We start from the raw sequence: 21,410 nt of genomic DNA on the forward strand, positions 1-21,410 counted from the left end.
GGTGTCTATACATTTTTTTGCTCTTATGAACGAAGTTACGTGCATTTGCACAAACGCAACGTTTATTGAAACGGAGTGATGCTCACGACGACTGGCTGCTCGCAGTCTCAGATTGTAAGTGCATATGGTATTTAAAAGTGCCTTCCAGCATATCGACTTGTAGGTGGAAACAAAGATATTGATTTTCATGCATAAGTCAGTCGCGCAGATCTTGGCCAAATAAGCACAATGCAGGATTTGGCTTGGTTCGGAGGATTTTTCTGTCTGATCAACAGTAAAAAAAATGCAGTCGTTCTGCACATAAGAAACCAACCCGCCGCGGTGGCTCAGTGGCTAAGGCGTTGCGCTGCTGAGCACGAGGTCGCGGGTTCGATTCCCGGCTGCGGCGGCCGCTTTTCTGATGGAGGCGAAAAGCAAAAACGCCCGTGTGTTCGAGATTTCGGCGCACGTTAAAGATCCCCAGGTGGTCAAAATTAACCAGGAGCCTTCCACTACGGCGCGCCTCATCGCCTGCGTTGCGTCGGCGCGTTAAACCCCACAATCAATCAATCAATCAACATAAGAAAGCATGCATGCTAAACCCCATACACTCAAACTTCTTTCCACGGCACAGCCACCAAAGTTCTTCCCACCTCATATGGTGCTTTAGCGTACGTGAGTAGTCAAGATATTTACTGCGTTCATTTGAGGGTCACCGCCTAGACGCGATTCCGCGCTTACGAGACCAACCACCTTTCCAAACGATCGCCTATACTTTCCAACCAACCGGCCCCCCATATTGTCCTACATAATTATTCGACGCCTTGCAAATCAAAAGCAATGATTGGAGACTAAGCTTCAAATTATTCGCATTACGGGAATCTAAAGCATAACTCTGAGTGGACGAAAATGTGGTAGGCTTAGAAGCCGTATTTTGTTATCACTTCACTAAAATCGCTATTACCTCCCCTTATCTGCAAGTTAAAATGTTACGCTTTCAGTCCTCACGATCTGCATGATATCTCAGTGCTGTGCTTTTTTGCAGTGTCAAGAATGTTATTTTCATCCCAAGTTGCCGAAAAGCGGCGTTTTTTCCCTACGTTTGCACAATCGCTGCAGTTCCTGTTAATCTAGCGGACTCGATTATTTTCTCTTTGAATACTCCCGCTATTCTCTTCAGCGACCACTTAAAGGAGACCGCTGTATGGCCTCAGTGGGTTAGCGGCGAAGTCGGAGTGAGTTCGAGCCCCAACAGACAAAATAATTTTTTTCTCGGTCCTTGGAATTATTTAACTGTAAACACGCTCTTCCAGACTAGTTGTCTCCATTCTTTTCGCAATGAAGCGCTTTTTTATTGATTTGGGTGCGGCGCACAGCCTATCATTATAATTAATTAAAGGTTTGCTTCGCGGCGAAAGCGGCAGAACTGTAGCGACATTGGAACGACATGCGATGTGCGAAAACAATCCAGCGCTACTTTGCTCCTGAACTCACCATTGTCTTCTCAGTTGGAACGACCTGGACATTGCGGATTGTATGAAGCAAGGAAAGCTTGACAGCTTGGAGAGCAAACCGCATGCCAATACAGTTTCGTGGACCAGCCCCAAATGGCAAATATGTGTAAGGGCGAATAGAAGCCATGTTTGCTTCGTTGAACCTGAAATAGTGAGATCACGCCTGCCTATTACTCATTATCCTTTTGAAATGAATGACAGAGCAAAAGGCTGTATTACGTTCGCTACGAACAAATTAGAAGAGTATGCGCAAAAACCTTTCGGGATTGAAGGTCAGCGGGTTCTCGAAGTACTGTGGGTCATGATGCATCGCGTAGACGGGGATTACTACGAGATCTTCTTTTTTCACCGTTACACCTGTATCGCCGAGAGTGTAGTCTTGAAGCGATGATCGTTCAATGCTGAAAGCAAAATGAACGTGAACCTGTGGTATCCCCAAAGCTTCCCTTCTGCGTCGAATGTTCTTTACTTTATTTTCAATAAAATTTCAGTACTACGATTATACCCTTGTTTGTGTACGCTCCGCGTAGCGCGAATATGGTGGACGGACTTCATTTACGAGACCGTCGAATACAATGAAAGGAATGCATGAACACACAGTCTGTTCCAAACAGTTGAACTATTTCACTCGGCCTCATCATGTAACTGTGTGCAGGAAGCAATTTTAAATATGTTACACGTCCATGCAACAGCTAGCCACCCAATAGAACTTGCGCTTTTTTGTCTTGTAACGGACTAAGAGTCGTACACTGCATTCATTTTAATATATTCTCCTGTACCGCAGCCCAGTGGATACAAACGCTACTTTTATAAGCAGTACAACTTGGTGGAAAGACCCTAATTGCAGCCGTGTAATTCGCCATCGAAATCACAGTGCCTTGCCTAGTGCAGCGTCACATCCTGCTTGGAGGACCAGTCAGGGGCGCCATTCCAGAAGGCCCGAGTTTCGCCTACTCCCGAGTTTCCAGCTGCTTCGGTTATGAAAGTGGAGATAGTGGAGCGTTTGATACAGCTCGAGCGAAACCGCCGGAATCGCACGCAGCATGCTTGGCATATTCAGCGCGCTATATCGGGGCCGCTTATGTTGATAAAGTACGGCTTGTGCTATCTTCCGCATGCAGCACCATCTGAAATCGATCTGCAATACTCATTCCCTAGCATAACCTAGACAACCCCGCTGCTACTTTGAAATCTCCAGCCTGGCTGTTGGCCACGCCCGGCGCGGGGCGGTCCGTTTTTCTCGGTGTTCTGTTCTTACACTGAATTATGTTTCTTACTTGTCTTGAGGGTAGCCCCAATGCAGCTTTTCGCAAGCACGAACCAATGTATCAAATGGGTTCACTGTAGCAAACAGAACGCACCCTTCTCCCGACTATGGCTTTTGTTCACGGCGTGCTTGAGTGCGCACGGCGGGCGCTTATCAGAAATTGTCCCGTGTCAAGAGCATGCTTGAGCATTGGCGAGTGCGTTCATCGCCTGTGCTTTCGTCATCGAATGTGTTTTCACGGTGTATGAAGAAGTCTCCCGCGGTAAAATCATGGCGTCTTGGCCTCACCTATCGACTCATTCCATAGTGAAATCCATTTCGGACCGAACACCCCCGCGAGCGTGGCACCATTGGCTAACGGTGGCCTGGGGACTTCATTTTTGTTTTGTGCTATGTTCTTGTCGCTGCTAGCGGGCATCAAATGACGACTTCGTGGCTACGACGCTACGCCCACACAAAGTGGATGCAGTGGGTGGGTGTGGCTTCGGTTGTTACGCCGCGCCCACGAATGGGCTGGGTTTGTGTGACTGACATTAGAACTCGGAGGAAACTTGGGCATGGTTTTGCACGGCCGAGTTTAACTCTGAACGCCCGTGAAGGCCGCTGCTGCGGCGTTGTTTACTTTTATGGTCTCTTTAGCAAGCATATTTCTACCCCGACGGGTGTTTTAAATGAAGGAGGAATTTCGATCTCGATTTTAGCGCTCGAAAAGTGCGGTGCATTGATTGTGCAGTCGCCTGGCGACAGACCCCTTTTCCGACGACTTCGAGGCGGCTTTCGCTGCATGACCGTCGAGGAGAAAGTGTAGTGTGTGCTGCGGTTTTACGCGACGGGCAGCTTCTACAGAAGCGTTGGGGGTGACCGCACCATAGACCGCCACCAGTCGACCGTCAACCGGTGTGTGCGCAATACGACCAGTGGAGACGTGTTTCCAAGGCCCCGCCTTTCTTTTAGGTGGTTTGACAGACACGGCTTCCGCAGGTTTCTGCAGCACGTCTATCCGTCTGTAGCCGGAGCGTGCGCTTCAGTTATCGTCTGCTAGCAAAACAGTTTCGAGCGAAGCGTTGCATGACTTTGCGTTTTATCATAAGCGCAGCAGACAGACTCCCTCGAGGGGTTGCATGACGCGCATTTCTTGTGGAAAGGTTACTGGCAGGACAGCTTATACCTATTGCATATACCGTCAAGGAGACACTCGACGCACCGATAACCGGTTGAGGTGGATTATTCGCTGGGATGAAGCCGTTAGGAACGCAGGTCCGATCGTTGAGATAACCCAGCTCGTTTCTCGCGCATTCACCGACTAGGGTTCATCCTCTTCCCCTGACACAACTTTAGCGCATATCCTCGCGTCTGGATTGGATATAATCCTACTTTCCTCATCCACATGGTTGATGCTGGTACGGTCCATACCCCGATAGCTTGATGGCCATTCGCATCTCTTCATTGTCCTCGCTAGAATAAAATCAACGGCGCGTGCCTGTTGTCAGAGGTGATCTTTGCACATTTCAACTGGTTTTGTTCAGAGTCACCGTCGTATGGCCGGAAGCAGAGCATATAAAGCGAGTAAAGGGGTGAGCGAAGAATTAAAGTAAGCGCAGGACGCCAAAGGGAGGGTAAGCGGGAGTGGCAAGGGCGCGAAAGAAGAGAGGGATATGAGGGGATTGAACTCTACGGGAAAAAAACGACTCTGGAGAGCTTCTTCGAACAAAAGTGGTGAAGGGCAAAATAAAATGAAGCCAACAAATCTGAAAAAATGTTGTCCTTTTTGCTATTCCTTCCTTCGTAATACATGGCCACTTGGGGGATTGGCCCGCAATTGGGAGCTTTGAGGAGCTAACATGCCCGGTTCGCAAAATTCATAACACTGTGAACTTGAGAAGTAACAGTTGTAGAATAGTGCGGGCAGAGAGAAGCATTAACGTGATGTCACGGTAGTAGGACAGGTGCACACCACCCTCGCAGAGCCCCGATTCTGAGGAGGCTGTGGCGTGTTCGAGTCTGCTTGCACACTAAGACGAACAAATGAAATAGAAGAAACTGACGCAAACACGTAATAGCAGAAAAGAAGCCGTTTAAATTAATCAGAGCCAAAATACAAAGAAACGAAAGCGACGGAAAAGGCGCAAGTACGATGTATTAGAAAAGAAGTTGCTAATACGTATCTCCAAGCTTTCACCTTAAAATCACGTAGGCAGACTGGACCACGCCGAGGAAATTTTGTATCAAAAAGCGGAGGGTTTCGATACCGCAATACGAGCAGCAACTGTTTTGAATGTTGCGCGCTTCTATCACCCGCTTTATTTTTTTTCCAGTAGGCCTTAGTCACGTGATTGCACTGTCTGCCACCAACGGCACAAACCACTTCTTCAGAAGAAACATTTCAAACTAAAAGCTCATATGAACGTCTGGAATAAAAATTAAATGAACTTTGCAGTGAAATACAGATTAATAAAGTAAAAGTACAATAAAATAAAGAAGAGTTGGATTTGCTTGTCCCCAGTAGCCACCAGTGCATCAGTGTAGCGAGAGAAAGCACTGAAAGGTGCCCCCCGCCCTAGTCGCGCATCCTTGGAGCGCGCTTCTCTGAACCGATTACGTCACCTCAGTAATTGGCAAATGACATGAATCGCATTTTTAAAGCATTTTCACCCTGCTCCGAAATATTATCATTGGCTTATTATTATCACCACAGCTCCGCCTTGCACGATTTTCGCTCAAACTCTGGCCTTCTGGAATAGCACCCCAGTAGTATGCCTCCGCGACATCACCATAGTGAACAAAACATGGTCGTAATCAGGCTAGAGACCATTATTGACTGTCTTCAAATGGAAACAGAAGGTACTGCCTTCTTTACGTTCGAAACATTAGATGCCTCTAAATTTCTAGAACTACACCAGTATTAAAACACTGAAGTGACATGTCGTCGAAGTTATGTGGAAGCCTTGTTGTGTTATCTCTTTAGCAACCACCTATGTTTGTTAATTTTACCTTTTTCTTCATTCCACAGAGGCTTTACATTTTTTTCATCGTTTCTATGATGCTTTTATTGATAACAATGAAATGATTCGCTACATTTTCCGACAGCTCATAGCGAAAAAACCGGATATGCTTCCGGAGTACGCCCATCCAGCGAAAGAGAATTCCGCCAGAAGATATTTGTTTGGGAAATTTTGTTATGTGGTGGAAAAAAAAAATCTGCGCTGAAACAGTTCAGAAAGAGCTGAGATGCGGCATTGTATCGAAGAGACTCTTGCCTAGTCCAAGATCCCTATTTTTTAAGCGGAGCATTCGCACGAAAAATGGCGGCAGTACCAGGAATTATTCTTACCAGTATTGCTAAATCCTGTCATTAAAGCATAAAAAAAGCAATGAAAGGTCACTTACCGTGGACCAGGAGGGTACATACGAAGGGACTCCGAGACGACGCAGCGCAAGTATTCCAACTTTGTCACTGTATCCAGGTTTGGGTGATCACCCTAACAATCAAGAAAGATCCCTAAGAAAAACTTTTGAAATAAAATATACGTTCGCTGCGGATAACATGCTCAAAACTCACACAATGCATGCCTTCACTATTATAGCCAAGTAAAGCCATCACGGGGAACTTTAGCAAACGCTCTGAGATACCCTGAGGTAGGTTGGAAGCCACCGCTCATATTTTGCTGAGGAAAACGTTGAATTATGACTGCAGTCAGCATATATGGGTTGATAGTTTGATGTCTTAAAATTATGTATGCTACCACAGCCCTTCGAGATGACTCCAAGAGCTGCCTGACTTTTCGCAATGTTCCTGTTAATTTTGTTTAGGAAGGAGAAAGCTAAACACTTTCTTTGGAGCCCGTGTCCCGCGGATGGCCTGTCTGTTTGTTTCGGATATGGTTTCGTAAACTTGCTCGCTAGAGATATTTAAACTCCGTAAGCGGTGTGACCCAGACTGCACTGTTGGAAGGGCGCTGTGTGAATGAAACTCATTGGAGGGATGAACTGTGGGTGTTTTTATGTTGCGTATGTCTAGAGTGCGTGTTTATTGTTGGAGTATGCGTAGCAGTGGGAGAATTTTGAAGTGCTGGAAGCCCTCATGTAGTGTTGGAAGTATTGCGTTGGTAGCGTGGCGGTTTGTGCTTGTGAAAGCGGCATAGCTCCACGGCGGGTGAATTTAATAGGTAAAGTAAGGGTGGAAGCGCTGTGAGAGAAGGTGTTTTTTGTCACCTGCCCAGCTCAAAAGGGGTAGAACAGTTTCTGGAATAATGACAGGTGAGAGTATTCTGTATCATAGTGTTACATATAAATGCCACTCTTATCAAGCTTCCCATTCGAAATTTTGCACTGTCCACTTTCGCTGCGGTGCCAGTTTAGTTTCATGTAAAAACCCACCTCAAGACGAAAATGACAACAATTATAATGCGGCAGCACTGGAATTTAAACTCCTACTTTCGTTCATGTTCAATGACGTGTTTTTTTTTTTTGCCTTGATAACTGTCGACAATCATTGTGCCCGCGTCTGTCTACAACGTTAGGTAAAAGCAAAGCAGTGGAAAATCCAGCATGCCAGTAAACAAATACTCGCTGTTTGGCGAAATTATACTTTAATGCAGCCATTATTATTACTTGCAACTGCCAGTGAGCTGAGTCACAAACAACGCAGGAACCGGACGATAAAAGAATCCCACTAACAAAGCGCTGACTAATAACTGATGTTTATTGTCGCGAACAGGCAATAAATATGAAGAGGAAGAAAACACGTGACATACTAATCTAGGAATGACAAATGCAAAAACAATAATATAGGCAAAAACTACTTGACAACTGACTATCTTGGTAGCTAGGGGAGATTGTGTGGGTGCTGTGACATAACCTGTGCGTGTTGCTGCAGGTTTAAAAGTAGTGCAGATCACTGTGCCATAAATGTTGTCTAGTACCTTTCGCTTTTGTTATTGTTTTTTTTTTTATTTGTCATTCCTAGATTAGTATGTCACGCGTTTTCTGTCTTTTCATATTTATTGCCTGTTCGAGACAATAAACATCAGTTGTTAGTCAGCGCCGTGCTTGTGTGATTCTTCTGTCGTCGTTTTCCTGCACTGTTTGTGATTCATTTACGTACCAACTGGTCCGCCTACAATCTGTGTTGCTGCCAATGAGTCACTGATCGTTACACGAAAACAATATTCCGATATCCCCTAGAACTCCCCTCTCCCGCGCCCCCAATCAATGTTTTTCGTCATCCTATATTTATCTCCTTTTTTGTTCCTTGCTTTCAAGCCATTGTAAAGAGAAAAAAAAATGATCAGGTCATTGAACACTATGAATTTAAGGTGCGCAGCCAAAAAGTCATCGTCAATGGCACTGCGACGAAAAACGTTGATTGTACGATACGGCCATTTCGAGTACGAATCAAGTCATGTTCTTCTATAAGTGCACAGGCGGGGTTTACACGAAGCGATTTTACCTGTGTCGTGGAGGGAGAGGGAATGGCATACACCCGCAACGGGGCCGCTATTGGTGCCGCCACAATGGTGGCGCGACACTTTTGCATTAGTTCTGGCTGTAGGAGCTGAAAGTTTCCATCCGTTGCCGAGTACTCCGAATGACACTGTGCGGTGTTTGATGCGGGGCGGTCTACATTGAGGGCGCTCTTCTGACCCAAAGTTTTGCACGAGTGCGGATGGCGCATTTACGCCTCTCTGGGTATCTTTGTCAAGGTAATTGCGTTACCCAGCAGCGTCAATCGCGAATGACCAGGCGATTTAAACAGGTCTCGATTAGGCTACCGTTATTAGCTTACAGACTCGAAACTTACGAGCCCTCCATTTTTTGTTGACACGCGTGCTTTTTTCGGTATTCATTAAACGCGAATATTTCTGAAAAAAGAACACTTCATGTCATACGTGATTACTGAAGCACTCGTCCACCTCCTCTCTCAGCTTTTCTTGAGCGTCTGGGTGAATGGCCAGCAAATACAACGTGTAGGCGATGACTGTTGCCGTTGTGTCTTGGCCAGCGAGGAAAAAGAGAACACATTGCGCCATGGCTTCGTCTTCGGTGAGAGCTGCAAAATGGTTAATAATAGTCACACTGGTAAGTAACGCTGTCAAAATAACCGCGTTTTGTAGAGGTCCCGCTACAGGGACGACAAAGCGAGCAGTACTTGCTTTGTAATTGGACTCTCTGTAAAGAACATTTTATTGTGCATAATATTTTCGTTCGAAAAATTTGCTAAGGGACTCAAACGTTCTCTCCACAATTTTCATATTGAAGTGTTACTTTGTTGCAAAATCCATGACGCCATCTATGTGCTTTCCGTTACAGCGGGCTCAAGGATGAAGTACATACAGCCAAATCTTTCGTAACTACCCCCACTCGTTCCTTCATTTATACATGTGGACATTTTTATCGCACAGGTAGCCCTAACAAAAGGGTAGAAAAAATTTACACCATCTTCCCGCGAGGGGAACCATGGGTAGATGCGACTCATCGTGGGGGGGGGGGGAGAGCACGCTGCGTAAAATGGAAACATAACAACAATAGACATGCTAACATAACGGAAACGCAACGGAAACCCACATAGTCTCCATTCAAATCATCGGTGGTCATCGGATGTCATCGGCGGAGCGACGCGGTGGAACGGCGGCGGAACGACTGAATGGAGCGGCGCAGTTACCGCGTTTATATGTAGCGGAATGAGAGAGAGCAGCGCATGCGCATGTGTTTAACCGAGCGCTTACGCGCGCTGACACACAGCTGGCGCGGCGACGGGAGCGAGCGCCAGCGAGCGCTAAATGCAGATGGCGCTGCGGTGTGCGGTGAGAGAGCGGCGTTAGTGCGCAGCTGGCGCGGCTTGGAGAATGGGGGAGAGACGTGCGGACTACGCCGACTACGGCGGACAAGGCGAGTTAAAGAGATGCGTCGCATCTAAAATGAGAAAACCGCGGTTTTCGTGGCGTACGGGATTCCTTCGTGGCGTACGGGATAAGAAACTCCGTCCGCGGATGAGGAGGGGGGAGGGCGGTTTTCACTCCCGGAGCACAGTGTAGATGGCGCGCCGATAGGGCGCTATTACCCAGCGTTTTCCGACGCGCAGCTGCCTGCTCGCACCGGCGGCCGCGTTGGAGTGGCGGCTTTGTCGTCTGCTTTAGCGATGGTTGTTTTGGCCTGTTCTGGCGTGCTTATCGTTTATTGCGCGCTTCCTTCGCACGGCTTGATTAACTTGTTCGACAGCACCTCCTGGGTTACCCGGACCCGACCGAATTAAGTGGTCGTGCGGCAAAGATACTTTAAGGGTTGGTTTACACGGTGGGAAAAGAAAATTTACAGACTACATACAGACATCTGGCCGCTAGAGAAATGCTACCTTTTCCGCACTGCTTGCGAGGAATGTGACTCCGTTTTCTAAATTGGCGAATACGATTTCGGATATGCTTTAACAAGTATTACAAACGGCGAAAGGAGCAACTGGCTCTGATCAATAGTGATAACTAAAGTTCCCTCAGCGTTGTGGGAATTCTAAAACTTACTAAACTAACTTGTTTAAATCGGTATAAATGGGAATCCCTAAGTTCACAGACCGAATTGTTTCGCTGTCTGCGCTTGTGTCGCGCGGTGATATAGCCCTAAGCTAACGCACCAGAACGGCTAGGTTCCGTTGTCTCAACTTTCTAAAGACGCTCCTCTCCGTTTTCTCTCACTTCCGACTCACGCCTGGGCAACAGCGGCGGCGGCGTCATCCACCGTTCTAGCCCGACCTTGGCCGACGCTCCTGCGTTCGGGACGTCACCCCAGCGAATTCCAGGTAACAGCTGGCAGAATCTCTGGTTTCGCTCTTCGTAGAGCCACGTGTGTGAATTTAAGTGACGTCACATGGGCAATTATTTTGGGTGTCGTTTAAAGCTTTGCTTTCCAACCACCTTTACAGCGTGGATTGGAGCCAATTTTTTTGTTCTCTGAGCTATTCTATTGCTTCTTACAAAATTTGAAACAAATAAAAAGCACGTGTTACATTCGACGATATAACTAACCGCAGGTGAGGCTCACGCATTACTGTGGGTTATCGGAACAAACCACAAGCTCATTGCTCCTACTTGCATCCTATGCGATAAGAGTTATAAACAGGTTATAGCCGTTTTAAGATTAGTAGTGCTTTGTGATCACGTGAATGTTTTAGACGTGTGAGAGGTGTACAATCGGTGGTGCAATGTGTGTGTATAGGAGTATTATACTTGCGTTGTTGTCTTTTGCATCTATTGTGCGTTTGGCAATGCCTTCAATACAGTATATGCTACTGTGGTGCGCTATGTGTTTTCTCAATCGGTGCCCGCCAATGTGCGGCCTCTTAAAGGGACCCAGAAAAGCCTTTTGTAAAAGATACAAAAGGCCTTTATTGCCGAGTAGTACCAATATAGCGATGCAATGCCATTGGAATTATTGATCTACATTCAGTATTAGCTGCGCCAGAAGCAATTAAGTGCACCTCTCCCCCTTGCCGATCGATTCCTCCTCCCTCTCTGCTTCTTTCAAAGCAGCTGGAAACACTGGGAATAGCCGTGTGACATCGCGACACTCGACTTCCGTTCTCCGCTAGCTACATTCCTGCGCCTAGGCACGCGTCAATCGCTGCAGACCCGCCTTTGCCTCGGGATCGCGCAGGAAGGAGGAAGAGCAACCGGAAGCCAAGCGTAGTGACGTTGCCGGCGACCGACGATCGGCCGAATCAGGGGGGCGCCTCGCCGTTGCGTCAGCCGCGATCGCCGTTGCGTCAGCCGCGGTCGTCTCGCTGCTGCGTCGCGCTCATCGGCTGAGAAAGGCGATCTTCAAAAATCGTTTACAAGTTATCCATACAACGTATGGGGCTCACACTTGGCTCAAAAATCCCCGGTTATGTGTTCTACCACCTGAATGCATTTGATTGCCACCTTCACAAAGCTTTTCTGGGTCCCTTTAAGTGTTACCTACGTTAGCCATAGAGGAGACGCCTTGATGTGAGCACCCCCAGATACGGATGCTTAGTAGCTGCCCCTCTATCTTTATTTAGCGTCCTCTGTGGGTCATTTTTAGATATTTATGATTGCTTTACTTCGAGCTGGCTAGATGGGGAGCAGCCTCATCTGTGCAAAGAGTCGTCTGGGCAGGGAGCCCTGCGGGAGCAATATTGAGGAACTGTCTGTGTCTGTGCGTTATTTTGTTTAGTTGCGTCCTCGCTCCGACGAATCATTAGGACGCGTTTTTCGCGCCGCCTGCGATGCCTTTGGGTTGAGATGCCCAATTGCAGACAATCTGCGTCCCGATGCATCCGTCGTATACAGGTGAGCGGACTAACAAAAACTACTTGTTCGGCCTTTTTACGTCACTCGTCGCTGGTTTCCGCACAAACGCCTTTTTTCTTCCCGCCAGATGCCACCTCCCTAGAAGAGCACTCCATCGCTCTTGCCATAGAGCATGCTGCTCTCACAACCTCCACAGAACACCCCACTTATATCTTCACACATTCGCCATCCGCCATCCGAAATTATTTACGCTATACCGTCAACCCCTTTTCTTCTAGCCTAGTGACTGACACTCTCAACAGACATCCTCTCACCTCTTTGTCCTGGTATGCGTACCTGGCCACGCTAACATGGACGGCACCGCAAGAGTAAACGCGCTTTCCCCAGATCTATCCCCGGGTCCGTCTATTCCCTGGCCAACCTCGTACCATCCTCCTTCCACTCGTCTTCATGATCGTGGGACCCGTAAATTCACTTTACTTTCCTATCACCTCGCCCGCCAAGTCTACCCTTCTCCAGACCCACACCTCACTCGCGCCCAAACCGTTCTTCTCCGCCAGACTCATACCCGCTCCTTCCCATCTCACCACATTCTACATCGCATTCGCAAGTGCTCCGTTCCCCCAACCTGCCCTTCTTGCGGCGCATACCCCTCTATTCCCCACTCCTACTGGGACTGCCACCCCCCAAAGCTTCCCCCCTCCCTCTCCCGCATCACCTCGGGGGACACTTGGCTGGCTCCCCCGCCGGGAACAGACGTTCGGGCCACCCAGGAGGCTCTCTGCCTTCACATCCAGAAGATCTCCAAGGACATTCTGGACTACTATGAAGACAGTGACGCCTCAGGATCCATCGTTTAGCTGACCTGGACTTAGGTCGGTGACTGGGCAATAAATGTTTTCTCTCTCTCTCAAACGGCCGCATTGAATGTTTGTGATCTCGTGTGTCGGGGAACGGCGGGGTTACAAGTCTGTGAGAAATAAACGCGGCAGTCAAAATACAATCGTTGCAACATCTGCTCTGTGAATGGTGGGGCGTTTGCGCTGAAAGCGAAGGCGAGCGCCTCCTGGGACGAATGCAAGAAGTCGCGCATATCGATGGCGTCATGTCTTGGTAACCGCAGTTCTGGTGCTCGGTACGTATATTCTAGGTTATTTTAGCCCGTTTTAAGCGCACACAGCCACAGGAACCTACGTTAACTACCTATTTGTACTTCCTCGATACTCAAACCGATCATCTCGCTAGGCCCTACTCGTATTACAGGCCCTGTTCGTGTAGTCCCGCCAAAGGAGGAACGTGTCTCCACTAGCTCACGAAAGGGGGAAATCCTTCCTCCACTACCAGGGGGAGAAATGCGCTACTCCCTCTTAAAGCGAGAAACTGTTCCCTTTTTAGGGAACTCTATATGATACATTGCTGTTCCACCCCCTAAGGATGAACAACCACGCCTTTTTTTCTTAGAGTGTAGGGCACGTTTAGGGAAAGACAGAAGTGCACAAAGGGAAATGGCAGCGTTGTTCTTAACAACGCTTTTACGAACATAAATGGAAGCCCTAGTTTAAAAACGTTGTTTGAGAGGCCAAACAAGAAGAGGGCAGAAATAGAAGATCCGCAGACGGCGCCAAACACCACCAAAGTTCGAGATCATCCCACCGTACTAATGTGGATGACCAGCGGGGTGGTATGGCACTAAAAGGGGAAGGGGGGGGGGGTTACATTCTATCGTACAGAGCCGCTGCACGATGCTGCATCGTAAGGGGAGTCATTGCGCCTGCCGCACACTTGGAATGTTCCCACGTCAGCCTTTTCAGGAGAGGTATGCAGTAACACGTCAATTGCACGTAACCAATAACCATCAAATTTTTTTCGAACAACAGTCCGTCGCACGCCGCACAACATATTCCGAAATGGCTGTACCGAAAATATCTCCCAAATTTCTCACGTGGAACATGGTGTTCGTCCAGTTTACTAGCGTTGTACTCGGCTTACGGGAACCCCTCAAACCCGACAGCCATTCGGCGCTCTGACGCAACTGCGGCTCGTATCAATCCATCGTGTAGCTTTCCACCTTACTCGTGTACTTCGCCTCATCCTAGAGGGCGCTAAGCCTGTTGAGGTTAGGGCACGAAATACCATAAAATCCCAGCCATACACAGCGACGCTTTCAAGAAAAACAAAAAAAAAACTGGCCTGGTGCATAAGCCACCTAGATGACGTGGGAATGCATGAGGGCCGATTCTCGCTGAGTGACGCCACCCTGTTGTGCCGCTGAGTTTGGTGTCTCTTAGTATTTGGGCTGCTCAGTTTGGTATTGTTCGGTTTATGACTTGAAAAACATGCAAGCGCACGAATGTATTGAATAAGTAGGCTTCACTAGAGCTCTCTGTTTTAGGAAGCTACCTTTGCGAAGCGGAACACACAACCAGTCGCTTTATATTTATCTTTAGAATGCAGTGTTACACCTCTGCTCAGAAAACCACCCTTACAAAGACCAAGCCTTGCACCGAACCCGATCACACTCGAATACATTGTTGAGAAGACGTTTTTTCAGAGGCACCAAAAGCATTCCTACCAAAATATGTATGCTCTATGACCTTTTTTTTCTGTAGCCGTCCGGGAAGAGTGTTCCCGACAACCTCGGGGCACGCTTATTGGCGACATTTTCCAGCAGCTCCGCTTGGTACCGGCAATGTCGCGGCACCACGTTTTTTTTTTTCAATAGAGCCAACTAATGCTTGAGTGATGCTAACACATAAAAAAAAACTCTGTATGGCGGTGTTCACTTGCGAGATGTGCCAGGAAGTGCCCTCGGCTGGTTTACATTGTAAAGAAAGAAATATGTGATCTACCGACGCTGTTGGTTCACGTGGTGTGCCAAGAAAGTTGACCCCCGAGCTTGTCAAACCTACCCATGAAAAAAATTGAACCGCCAGCTTTTGTGGAGCATGAAACCACTGATAGCTTTGTGAAAAATTTTTACAGATTCCTAAACAGGTATGAGTTACTTTTTTGTTGTTCTTTGTACTGTAACGTATGTGCCTTTTTGTGTGTATGGGTGTCCTTTATTACGTCTTTGCCCACTCCGGTAACAGCCCGTAAAGAATAGCAGTATTTTAAAAAGAATAAATAAGTAATGAGTAAATAAAAACTGCGTTCGGCTGACTTGAGCAGCACAGATACGGTCAACTCCACCTGGTCGCGTTCAGCTGGACTGGTACAAAGTAGTAAAAAATAACCTCATGAAAAAACAGCGATATAAAGGCAATCGAGCTATGAATTCTGCGCAATATAATAATAAAAGCTCGGTAATTTGAACTCGAAGGGGACCATAAAATTGTTCGGATAAAGCGGAGTTCGAATTAGCGGGAGGGCGCTAAATTTAACGTACATTGCGGCACACTGCGCGAGCAGAACACAAAGAAGCCATCTCTGGACGCGTCATCACTGGCTAATCGCTATTACATGTTTGTTCCACACGCCACGTGATCGCAGGTCATGACCAACTACCACGGCACAAAGAAAACCTGCCACGGCAGGAGTCGGAGCACTCGCGCCTGAGGCGCGGCGCACTCTGCGGTAGTGAAATAAGCTGTGGCAGCAGCGTAGCGCGCGCGCGCTACGCTGTTTTTTTATGTTTCGTGATTTTGCATCTGTAGTAAATTTGGTTTGGGTTGGATTTGCGACACATTGCAATCACTCGGGGCTGACTTCTGGGAGGAGCGACGGAAATCATGGGATCCCAGTTCGAATTAACCGTTCTGGATACCGACGCGTTCGAATTATCGAGTTTTTCTCCATTTAAATATACAGAGCTGTGCCGGGACCAGGACGTAAGTTCGAATTTTCTCTGTTGGAATTACCCGAGTTCGAATTAACGAGCTTTTACTGTATAACGAGAATTAACGAGCTTTTACTGTATAACGATTGACCAACGAAAATTTGCTGCGCCAATTTTTACGTGTGTGTGTGTGTGGCTGCACTTTGCAGTTAAGGTTCTGCGGCACAGCAAGCAAGCTAACGTCGTAGATTTTCGCCTGATGTGCTCTTTATGTTGTTATCCACACCAGCGGATCAGCTACTTCTTAACGAACTGTTAACTCTTTCGCTGAGTTTTAGCAACCCTGCACAGACAGAAACAATGTTAATGGGACAGAGTGCAGCTTCTGTTCACGTAAGACGATTTGCATAATTAAGGCCGCAATCTTTCATGCACTACTTAAACGCGAAACGTTAACTTGGTCGGTCGGTACGTCTGAGTGTTTGTCCTCCGATTAAGCTACCTGGCCAAAAGATGTGATAATTCTTAAACAATAATTTTTTATAGGCAAAACCTTTCCAAAGCACTAAGTCTTGTACTACGCTTCGTACTCGCTACCATGGTTGACCAAACAGAAAGCATTAGGCATATTTGAAGCAAAGCTCAGTACATAGCTGGTACTAGGCAGTTGCCTCTTTCGGAAATAGTTGTGCGCTTGATATTTGCGATACCAAACGGGCAAGTAGGCGTTGAAAATTCCGACTAGAAGTGGTGGACGTATTCTGTGTGAATCATTAATGAGTGGCTGAAATAGATGGCGTGTGAGCAGTGGAACGCGGGAAAATTGAGTTTACGTGAGCAAACCTGCATCATAATTGTTGTGGAACGAGCGACGCGACAGCGGAGGGGCGTGAAAGGTGGGCGGTGGGAGAACAGAGCATTTACGTGGCAGAAGCGGCAGAAGAGTGTCGTCTTTGGACGACATTTGCAGAAAAGTGAACCGATACTTCATTCAATGTTTCGCGTGTATATATGCATTAAAAGCAGAGGCTAAACTTTTGCAGTCTTGTTGAAGCTTATACGTTTTTACGTTTAATACGAAAGCGTTAGTTAACTACGTAGGATCAAAATCCGGCTTTCACGGTAAAGAAAATGTCCGGCTGCTCAATGAATAATAAATGATTTTTAAATGAATAATAAATGAATGAAACGCGAATAATTACTCCAAACGAAGGGGTTAACATCGCATGCAGAAAAGGGAAATCAAGACAAAACAGGACAAAGCGCTTTATCCTGTCTTTCCTTTCTCAAGTGTTCTCGCCTACGTGCGGTGTTAATCCCTTCACGATGTCTTACTAACTAGCCCACCAGTTCATCCTGGGAATGACGTTCCATTTCTCACAGAAGGTCCTGTAAACAAAGTAACCAATTCAGTTCAAAAGAACATTGTCGAAACTTACTCTCGTTGGCATTGGAACCAGGGTCCTCTAGAAAATTAGGGCAGCATTTAATTTGCATAAAACGAAAAACACGTAAGAAGGCATTTATGCCGTTCTTGGCATACTTGTGTTCTGAGCCCTTAAACTGTAATTATCCAAATGAAATTTTACAAAATTACTTTATTTGGCTCAGCCCCGTTGATTTTCCAATTTTATTTCGGAAATATTTTTGTGCGAATATGCAACTCAGGATGACAGTAAACAAAAGCCTTGGAAGAACTTACTCTTGCTTGAAGAGAACGCTACATCGGTACTGGAATCCGAACCAAGGTTGAAAAGCTGTTCGTCACGGTTTGAAGTGTCTTCAGTTGTGTTCTCAAGCTTGGCGTCTTGTGCGTCCATCATTAGTTGAAGAAAATCTTCTTGGCGCTGAGGGAAGAGGGGAAGGACATGAAGTGTGGAGCACATAATAACATAAAAAAGTAAACTTACGATGTGTTCGTCTTTTCGCTTTTTTATAATATCTTGGCAAATCTGCTTGAAGTAGCGAAACACATCAGAATTGAAACCTCGAATGCCAAGCAGCCTAGAGATTGCAGGGAAGAAATCTGAAAAAAAATGTAGAATTACATTTAACGCTGGTGCAGGTAGGGAGTCACCAGGTTTATATCTTCCTTTATTTATCAACTTGAGCTGCGCATAACATATTTATTGAAATACTTTGGCTTTTCGCGAATCTACCTTTGCTCAGTTCTTCGAACCTATGGCACTCGAGATTGTTTCTTTGTCCGGACGAGTTCTGCGCGCAGTATCACCGGAAGGAGCGTAGTTTTCGTGACTTCAGATATAAAAATTCGGAAAGCCAGCCTTGTGGGGGGGGGGGGGGGGGGGGGGGGGTGCGAGGAGGGGGAATACCATGTTACTCCCAACGCAAAGCTCACTCATCATTGTAGACGACGGCGCTTTCCCACGTAACTCATAGTATCTTAGCCTACTGAATAATTGAAATTGGAGTATTTGAGTTTTGTGCAGCAAAGGTGAAAGTAGGCGCAGCGAAGGTGAACGGGATAAAGGTATACAAAATAATTGGAACCTCCTCGGAAGTTCTTGCGCGCAGAAATCTCATCAGTACAAATGTTCTGGTTCTTCATCTTTAGAAAATTGTCACTTTGGCCAGGGGTCGTGCTCGTGATGTCGTACGCATTAGCAACTAAGCTACCGCGCCACGTACTAAGAAACAAATCACATGCTGCAGTAACCAGTGATGGGAGACCAGTGATGGGAGACCCCGGGGTTCAACAGCCCGCCACCTCATCGGCACATACCCAGGAGATGGACTACGATTCTTCTGTGCCTGGAAGTGAAGTGCCAGCACCCTGCGCAAAGCACGCAACGGTCCCCGCACAGGATACGCCACCCACTAAGAAGGTGAGGGCCACCCCAGATGCTTCCACCACAACCCGCTCCTCCTTGCAGCAGTTCTCGTACCGCTGTTTACCCAACCCCACCCCTCGACCGCTGATTTCGGGTTCACATTAAACCGACTACCAGGTTCTCTTTCCTTCCTACTTTCTTCCCTCCTCCCATCTTTAAACCGCCTCTCATATGCCAAGCGGCAAAAACTCGAAATTAAAAAAAAAATTGCTACGTACGCAGAATGACCTGTAATCAATTTAGTGTGTTACTAATAATTGAGAACAGGAGTTAGCCATATAAATTTCACATATGTCTCATGTGATGGTGTCTGCGTGGTTCTTCGTCGACTGACTTTTTGTGGGATGTTTTCGGGTGATACCTGAATCTGTCGTATAATTATGGCACGGTATTCCGTCGTTGGCATTTCTGCTGCTTCTATAGAACGGTTGTACAGGGTTGAGCTTGTGAAATAAGTTACACGTATGGGCCTCAAAACATCGTCGCTTCCGTTGACCACAATTTCTTGCTGGTTTACAGGCATTGTCAATCAAGTGGTCAGCAGGAGCAAGCTTGTAACGCACAACTCACAGCAGAAGAGTGCGCTAAGTGTGATGCGCCCGGAGAAGGCCTCTCTTATTTTGGTAACAAACTCGTTGGTTTGGTCCGAGTGAGAGTCAAGTTTGGTGGCGAAGGCACAACGGGCGATCACATCCAAGGCATAGTTCCCGAAGAATCTATGTAGGACAAGAGAAACACACCAAGCAAAAATGATAAATTCCAACGGAGCCCGAATGAGATAAAAAAGTACGGAGCTTCTTATTGTTAAAGCGGTCTATGTATGCTAAGCTGGGATAAATATATTGGGTGTTCTTAAAATCAGTGGGTAGACACACAGTTTAGTGAAAAAGATATTAGGACTCCCAATGGAGTCCACATCAGATAAAGCTGTACGGAGATCGCGATTGTTAAAGCTTTTAAGGAAGCGTAAGCTAGAATAAATGCATTGGGTGTGCCTCAGAACTGTGTGAACACAGGCAATTTATTAAAAATGTACAGACATGGACGAATAAACCGTGAGCACGGCAATATAAACAAGAACATACACATGGCGCCATTTATTTCCGTGTGAGTGTAATTGATCGCATAGCTTTATTAAAATAACAAAGATTGAAAATGTGTCTTTCCAAAAAGGCCACTACATAGCGATTATTTTATCTCCAATATTCGTATTCTTTGATTTTTCGTGCTCTTGTTCATGAAACATTTTAAAATAGCGCGGTTGAGACGGGCCTATATAGAAGAGATTACACAGGACTAGCGATGGGCGTCCCGCCTCTACCGCGCTATTTTACATGTTTCACAGTTCGAACCAACTAGCCCTTATTTATGCATTGACTTTTTTTCTTGTTGCTATTTTCATGTTTCCATTTCATTTGTACAATACTATATATCGTCTGCAGCCGCGCAAGGAAATGCCACACCCCAAACAATAACGTAATAGGCTTTCTTCGCAACGATACCAGTCAAATCTGGGTAATTCAAAAAAGCACACTAAAGTTGACTGCATTAATCGTACCTCAAAATGTGTATAAATATTATTTTAGTGGGTAATCGTTAATTAGATCCTGTTTGAAAGTCGACAGTACGCCGTGGCACGAGAAGAAGTTGAAGTCGGTCTCCTAATCACCCATCACCTAGCCAATAGCAGGTATTGCGCCATAGAGCAAAAAACTTTTCTCTTGTCCATCATTTTGGTTACATTTTGGAAACTGCAGGCCCAAAAATTTTTATGTGGCCTCTTTTTTCTCTGTGAGATGGCGTACCGCATTGTTCTGGTACTTTACGTTTGCGAAGCAGCGCACTGGCAACCTACTGTGATGGTATTCTCCGCTATTACGGCATTACGGATGCGTTATTCTTGAAGCGTACATATTTTATCTATTTCGATTCAAGTACGACAACTTCTTTTAAAACTGTTCAAATTGGAAGCATTGTTCTATCTTCCAAAGATTTCGCAGCGACCACCTCCGAATTTTTCCCAAGGGGAGGGGAAAGATTTATAAATCGACTCTATGTATCTTTTTTACTCATTCGATAGATCGGTTTTGGAATTTAACTCAACCAACTGTATTTTGTTCCCTGAGATTCTAGCGAATGAGCTATCCTCCATGTTCAATTGCGCTAAGTATACAGACGAACGCACACTAACGGACACTAACCGTTTGTCTGTAAACCTAGCGCAATTGAACATGAAGAACCACCAACTAGCCCCATTCTACGTCCTTTTGAACGAGCTGTATCTGTATTACCATTTTAGTTGCAGCTACTCCATAGAAATACTGTAGTTATGCACTTTTGAAGAAGGTCTTCCCATCATTAAAAAGTTGGATGCGAGAAGACTTCGGCAAAAAAAATTCTAACTTAAAGGGACCCTGCAACACTCTTTGAGCAGTGCAAGTAAACCTGCGCGACGTTTATAGTTCATATCACAAGCTAGCTGCAGCACTGTGGGGGCTACATTGTTGTCCCCCTCAGGGCGCCTAACTCACCGCGAATGAAGCGACAAAAGGCGCCGGGGCCGTGCGGTGCCACTTGCCGAGAGGGGAGAAGGGAGTGTCCTTTCAGGACCCCCTTCACGGCGGATTAGGCGCCCTCAGTGGGCGCACTATTGATAACAATGTAGCCTCCACAGTGCTGCAGCTAGCTTGTGATATGAACTATAGGCTATACTGCCAGGCATACCTGAGCCAAATATTGCACGTGCACGTGAAGCGGTGA

The 21,410-nt window shown here is 46.5% G+C and overlaps 1 protein-coding gene across 1 annotated transcript in view; it reads right to left on the reverse strand.

Annotated features, from left to right (window-relative positions):
• The window catches only part of LOC144179828 (uncharacterized), a 68,085-nt gene that overhangs the window by 1,261 nt on the left and 45,414 nt on the right, over nucleotides 1–21,410 (reverse strand). Inside the window, exons 22-28 of the mRNA XM_077708259.1 lie at nucleotides 19,221–19,366; nucleotides 17,709–17,824; nucleotides 17,501–17,645; nucleotides 8,649–8,809; nucleotides 6,148–6,239; nucleotides 1,751–1,894; nucleotides 1,474–1,636 (exon numbers count right to left, since the gene is read on the reverse strand). Coding sequence (XP_077564385.1) covers nucleotides 1,474–1,636; nucleotides 1,751–1,894; nucleotides 6,148–6,239; nucleotides 8,649–8,809; nucleotides 17,501–17,645; nucleotides 17,709–17,824; nucleotides 19,221–19,366 — 967 coding nt within the window. The remainder of the gene's footprint in view (nucleotides 1–1,473; nucleotides 1,637–1,750; nucleotides 1,895–6,147; nucleotides 6,240–8,648; nucleotides 8,810–17,500; nucleotides 17,646–17,708; nucleotides 17,825–19,220; nucleotides 19,367–21,410) is intronic.

The sequence above is a fragment of the Haemaphysalis longicornis genome, unplaced genomic scaffold (genome assembly GCF_048455015.1).
Source record: "Haemaphysalis longicornis isolate Haplotype H1 unplaced genomic scaffold, Haemaphysalis longicornis Haplotype H1 scaffold_4, whole genome shotgun sequence".
Lineage (NCBI taxonomy): Eukaryota > Metazoa > Arthropoda > Arachnida > Ixodida > Ixodidae > Haemaphysalis > Haemaphysalis longicornis.